Source organism: Pseudochaenichthys georgianus, chromosome 22 (assembly GCF_902827115.2).
Source record: "Pseudochaenichthys georgianus chromosome 22, fPseGeo1.2, whole genome shotgun sequence".
Lineage (NCBI taxonomy): Eukaryota > Metazoa > Chordata > Actinopteri > Perciformes > Channichthyidae > Pseudochaenichthys > Pseudochaenichthys georgianus.
In genome coordinates, this window is record NC_047524.1 from 18,964,679 (window position 1) to 18,970,880 (window position 6,202).

At 37.7% G+C, this 6,202-nt stretch overlaps 1 protein-coding gene and 1 long non-coding RNA gene across 2 annotated transcripts; one reads left to right on the forward strand and one right to left on the reverse strand.

Moving 5' to 3' along the window:
* Positions 1-1,783: 1,783 nt before the first annotated feature.
* On the reverse strand, positions 1,784-2,691 carry LOC117467419 (interferon alpha-inducible protein 27-like protein 2A). The gene is made up of 4 exons (XM_034111030.2): positions 2,611-2,691; positions 2,437-2,466; positions 2,133-2,294; positions 1,784-2,013 (listed from the first exon to the last, which is right to left on the reverse strand). Exons 1-4 carry the CDS (start codon positions 2,618-2,620, stop codon positions 1,928-1,930), a joined length of 288 nt encoding a protein of 95 aa, XP_033966921.1. The 5' UTR covers positions 2,621-2,691; the 3' UTR covers positions 1,784-1,927.
* A 1,248-nt stretch (positions 2,692-3,939) lies between these two features.
* On the forward strand, positions 3,940-5,747 carry LOC117467418 (uncharacterized). Its single transcript, XR_011645272.1, has 5 exons — positions 3,940-4,030; positions 4,282-4,308; positions 4,408-4,560; positions 4,811-4,834; positions 5,582-5,747. It is a non-coding gene; the product is annotated as an uncharacterized lncRNA (long non-coding RNA).
* The last annotated feature ends 455 nt before the right edge of the window (positions 5,748-6,202 follow it).

Here is a 6,202-nt window from a genome sequence, read left to right on the forward strand (position 1 = left end):
CAGATAATTATTTGATATATATAAATATACATCTTTCTTATGAGACAAATTTATCCAGTTTATTATTAAGATACAACCGTTAAAACCACAAGATTATAACCAGATTAGAAGTGGACTGGGGTCTATGTGAGTTTTAGGTTTTGTTTCTTAAGAAATTAAACTTTCCTCCTTGGAGCTAAAGAGTGCTCACAGATTCCTTTCCTCATGTAACCAACGACAACTCAGAAGACAAAAGACACAACACTAAAGAGATGCTTAACCAGTTTAGGTCTGCCTGCTTTGAGGACAAAATGTCTCCACCATTTATTTTCCTGTACACAAATAGTTTATTAAAATGAAAATTAAGAGATAATTAAATGATAGTCTGAATTCATACAAAAATACCAAACTGAATATTTTAACAACTAATGGATACATTAGTGAGCTGGGTGATTGTGATATCATTTGACCTGCCCTTTTTGTCATGTCCTGAAGTGATTCAACCCTTGGGCTTGGAGAGCATTGTTGAGGACTGTTGACAATGTGCTGCTGTTGCATGTTTTTATGCTTCTAAATAAGTGTCTAGGCTGCCTTACCAACTGTAACAGATGGATACTTTAGAAAATGTTTTAAAAAAACTATAGGATGATCCCGTGATTCCTGTTTTTATTTTTAGGGAGAGGTCTTATTGTGGACGTGGTCAGATTTAATATTTATTTCAAGTGTGTTGCTTATTTTAATGGGCAGGTTTTTTTATGAGATACCTATAGGAGACTTGGGTGGAACACCTACCTGACTTATCCTGTATTTTGTTGGTTTATAATGAGAAAAGCCAATGTGATAAAACTCTGAGTGGCATATACATGTGAAACCACAGGTTAATGTCCCAACTATTCACCTCCCGTCATTGATCAAATCAATGACTGGATGTGTCAGGACTTTCTTTAATCAGAAAAAGACAAAACTGAGGTAATTGTTTTTGTAGACAAGTCAGAGCTGAGCTTCATTAGGCAATGTTCAAAACAACAGAAGAAGCCAGAAATCTAGGTGTAGTCATGGACTCTGACTTGCATTTAAATAGTTGCATTAAACTATTACTAAGTCGGCATATATACTATCACCATAAGAATATATGGATTAAAAGACTAATGTCACAGCAGGATTTGTAAAACTTGTCCATGCTTTTATCTTCAGTAGACTCGACTACTGTAATGATGTCTTTACATGTCTCACTAAAAAATCTATTAAAAAGCTGCAGCTAATTCAGAACGCTGCTGCTCGAGTCCTCACTAACACTAAGAAAGTGGATCACATCACTCCAATTCGGAGGTCTTTACACTATAAAGACCCCTGTCCGTCAAATAATCAATTAAAATATATGCTGCTGGTTTATAAAGCATTGAATGGTTTAGGGCCAAAATACATTTCTGATCTGCTGCTAAATTATGAACCATCCAGAACTCTCAGGTCGACTGGTCAACTTTCTGTCCCCAGAGTCAGAACATGGAGAAGCAGCATTCAGTTATTATGCCATTTTAAAATGTGTTTCTATTTTAATGTCTTTAATTATTTGTAAAGCACTTTGAATTGCTTTGTGTTGAAAGGTGCGATATAAATAAACTTGCATTGCCTCATCATCATCTAAGTCACATCTTACAGCTTGGTTTTACAGCCCCGCTTAACTGTGGCAAGACAAAATAATGCTAATTCATTAAAAAAAAAGGTTAAACCAGTGAACTATTTTAGTCCTTTCTCTTGGACATGACAAAGAATGGAAAGATGCACAGGCGACACACTGAACAAGTCTATGTATAATAGAAGACCGATTTATTAAACAAAACATTTTGAGATGACAAAAGTGCTGTTTAGCCAGTGAAAGTGATGTCAATTGTACTTTCCTTCTTCATTTGACAAATTACACATATTCATCCTGTTCCTTCATGATTTCTCAGATGAGGATTGCAGTTATCCATCCAATGGTTGCTCCGATGCCAGCCACACCTGCAGAGGCAGCTGCTGGCAGACCGGCTGCACCTATAGCAAAGATCAAAGGTTTAATATCAACTATGCAGAAACTGAGAACTGATATTACCATATTATCATTAGTTTAACCAAAAGATTAAAATGCAAAACATTAAAGTGATGCTCTTTACCTGCAGCCTGTAAAACAGCCACTGTAGTTCCGGCTGCCACTGCTCCCCCGTTAGCCACTGCAGCAGTTGACATCATGCCGGCAGCAATGGAGCCTGCGGCGATCCCGGCGGTGGTGAACCCTACAGCGGCCAGAACAAGAGGAGCAGCGGCGATAGCTCCAGCTGCAGAGGAAACGTTGTTAATGCCAATTTGTTTGGCCACTCCAAAATGAATAGTGAGTCAGAAATAGTAATCATTCCCAAATTGGGCTCAATAAAGAGTATCTAATCTAAAGTGTGTTTACAATCGATGAAAAAGTCTTACCTGCTCCAGCACCAGCTAAAGCGAAAGTTACTGAAACACAAGATGAATATCGAAATCAACATTAACATCGGGTTTAATCAATACCTTTGCTAAAGTAACTATCATTATTATTTGTTGTAGTTAAAAATAGAATGTACGAAGTAAAAACTCGATGAAATTTAAAGTGATACTCACACAGCCCCATGACTTGATATCGTGTGTAGTGTATACGAGTTGATGACCGGGTTTATATAGCCTGCCTAGCTTTCATTTCCTTAAAAATAAAACTCTGCTGTATAGGCTTAGGTTTCTCTTCTTGAAACCTAAGCCTTGTCCAGCAGAGGGCGTCACACATTCCTTGTCGTTAATTAATCAAATACAATTTATTCTGACTGTATCACCAGGAGGAAAACAAAAGAAAGGCACTGTTGAGGAATTCTAACCCAGTTTAGGTCTGCCTGCTTTTGGGAAACAAATTTCTTCACTGTTTATTTACACACCAAGAGTTTAATGCAATCAAAAAGGGAATCTAATTACATTTTATATTTAAGTCGAGGCACACCAAATACACCATTCTCTATGTGACCAGGGCAGAGCCATATAATAGTAATAATATGGCTCTGGTACAGGGGTGCACATAACTGGTACGCAGGTTATGTGCGTAATCTGAAATGCGTACCGTCACTTGTGTCACAAAGCGCATTTGCGTACCGACGTACTTGTGAAGCTTTTCCAGAAGGCGGTTAGATCACCGGACGACAGAGTCGGTCTCCGTGTGCACAGACAGGGCTGCTGTTAACGTCGGTCTGTACAACGGAACTGTGCCAAAACTTCGCCAACCGGCTGCGGAGGGAGACTCCTCCCTTCACTGGAGAACTGCGCTAAAACAGCTGATCACAACGTTCACACTCTGTGGTCACGAAGTACTCCACTAGCCCCCCCCCCTCCTCTGTCGACTTTCCTGAAGTACTCCCCCGTTGATAGAAATCAACACGTAATGAATTAAGACCCCACGGTTTGATGATTGATAGGTGTGTGGGTTGTCTTTCATTTTGACATGCAGAAAAATGTTATAATAAACATAGATACTGTATGTTAAATTGATATATCCGCCTTCTTTCATTTATCTTTCCATTCCCACAACAATATACATAAATAAATGGCATTTTTTGGACATAGTTCGAATGGTGATTAATCATGATTAATTAATTTTTAAGCTGTGATTAATCTGATTAAAAATTTTAATCGTTTGACAGCCCTAGTTTTAATATACTTCTTATCATTCAGAAGCTTTTTGTGTGTGTTTATGTTTTACTGAGTGCTTATAGGCAATTTCCATCCCAGTATTCAGTTAACTATTTATTTTCAGTGCACATTACATAGACTAGCTAATATTCTACCTACTGCTTGAGTCTTCAAAATATCCAATGTCACAGACTGGGACTTACTTTAGAGTCAGATGTATTTACATTCAGTATGACTTGTTATGATTCAATGTGAAAGAGTATACTGCTCAATAAATAATGATCACTTCACCATCTCTCTTGACATCTAGGCGCTTGAGAGTGAGTCAGAGGCAGAATACAGGGACAGTGGAGAGAGATCCATTGCTGAGGTGAGTGATGAAAGGGAAATGACAGTTTAGAGTAAATTGTGATGTGGACTCTCATCCCAGAATTTTAAGGAAATCAGTGGGGATATTGAACAGGAAACATTTCAGTCAAGGGGCATCATATGACCAATATAGACAGAAGAGCAACATTGATTTGAACATTTAAGTCGATACCATTCCTAGGTGAACTATAGTGATCTGACTCCATACTCCGTGGGAATAACTTGTTTTTGTTTTTTGTTTTTGATTTACAGGAGGTGAGGCATACTTTAATGCAACAGGTAAAACCTAATATAACCACTAAAACCCACATTCTCCTTTGAATTTCAGAATCCCTTATGTGGCTCAGAAATGTTTATTCTTTTATATTATTCTCACAGGAGGTGCAGGGACTGAGGATGTGATTCCTGATATTTTGGACAAAATGGGTTTCATCTCATTGGATGCCATAGTAGCAGCTATTTTTGCTGCAATAAAGTCTGGAGCAGTTTGGATTCTCTGGGCAATCTTGAAGTCAATCTCGGCGTCATTTGGTAAACTGAATATTGTATTTCTTTCTGGATATATTTTCATGCTGATTTAGGAAGACAACTACAAATTACAGTTTTCTGTTTTCTTATAAATGTAATAATTGTATTATATAAGTTTGTTTTCATGTGGCTCATTGAAAGTTTAAAGCAGCATCATAACATCATCACAAGCAAGTAAATAAAAGGGAAAAGTCTTATTAGCAGCTCAGTGTGAATAGCATGTCATTGTTTTCTGTTTGTGTTTCATCAACAGGTTACGGATGGTTTATGGCCGCAGGTAAGACCATTTGGAATGTACATTTTTGAACGTGCTAGCCTTTAATCATCAAAGTCCAATTGTTGTACTCAGGTTCAGGAGGTAATGGATTACATATAACGTGATTACGTAATCAGCATACCACATGAGATCTCAAAGATATGGCATCACCTACTGAATTAAATAAAAGAACAAACTAACCAATGAAATTGAAAACCATAAAGAAAATTCAGGCAGTAGGCGTATAGAGTCCAACTTAGTACGGGCCTGTATATCAACAGATCAGGTGTTCACCTGGCTGTTGCGTTGAAAAACAATGAATGAGTTTGAGAATGAGTATTCTGGATGAAAGCCAAAAATAAAATTCTGGCAGCATGCCTAACAATTTCAGTTTGCTCTGATTTGATCTTCTTTTAAATGTAGTGTGTGGTCATGTGTCTCATTGTTGGTCTATAGTACACTACTGCCTAAATATGCTTAATGATAACTTGGTTTCTTCTTTTCTAACGTCACAGTGTTCTGTTGTCTTATATAATACGATGAGGTTAAAGCTCTCTTATTGATATTTATTTGCTCTTGTATTTATCTGCATTGCCTTTGATATTGAGGTGATCCAAAAGTAATGGAAAGTAATCAGGTTACATTCATTTTATATTGTGATACCTAGATTAGGTCACTGATTACTTTCTTTTTTAAAGTAACCCTCCCAAACATGGTTGTCCTTATCATTAGTGACCATGTCTCTTCTGCTTTAATCGTTCCCATTAGCTGGAGGAGCAGCCACTGTGTTGGCGACTCCTGCTATGCTAGCTGCCTTAGGTTTTACCGCAGGTGGAATAGCAGCCGGCTCCATTGCTGCCAAACTAATATCCTGGGCTGCAGTTTCTAATGGAGGAGGCGTTGCAGCAGGAAGTCTGGTGGCAATCTTGCAGTCACTTGGTAAACTGAACAATTCATTTGTCTTTATTTTTATCTTAATAAACGTCTGTCTCAAGCCAGTAAAAACAGTATATATCTGAAAAAAGTAAAGCTGTTTTACAAGGTAACAGAAAGGCTCATAAATATATTTCTGTTCAAATACCAAATAAAGTGAATGCTGTTGTTAGACATCCCGATATACAAAAAGTACTTTCAATGAACAAACTAGAACATGTTGTTCTACAATGGACAGAGGAAGCATTTGGAGTATATTCAAGTTTCAGTCCTGGAGGAGAATTTGCATCTAAATAGATAAATATGTCATTTCAGACTGTGGAATAAAAGCTTTCCTTTTGGAAAGGTAAGAGCTCTTATGATTCTCAAGAATAATGTACTGTCACTGCTGGTATGTCAGGGGCTACAACTGGAGCTGCGGCTGGAGTAGCTGCGGCTGGAGTAGCTGCGGCTGGA

Coding starts and splice junctions, on each gene's coding strand:
- LOC117467419 (XM_034111030.2), bottom strand. Junction 2,295..2,436: donor TTTAGCTGGTGCTGGAGCAG/GTAAGACTTTTT, acceptor TTTCCTCTGCAG/CTGGAGCTATCGCCGCTGCT. Junction 2,014..2,132: donor GGCTGTTTTACAGGCTGCAG/GTAAAGAGCATC, acceptor TCTTTGCTATAG/GTGCAGCCGGTCTGCCAGCA.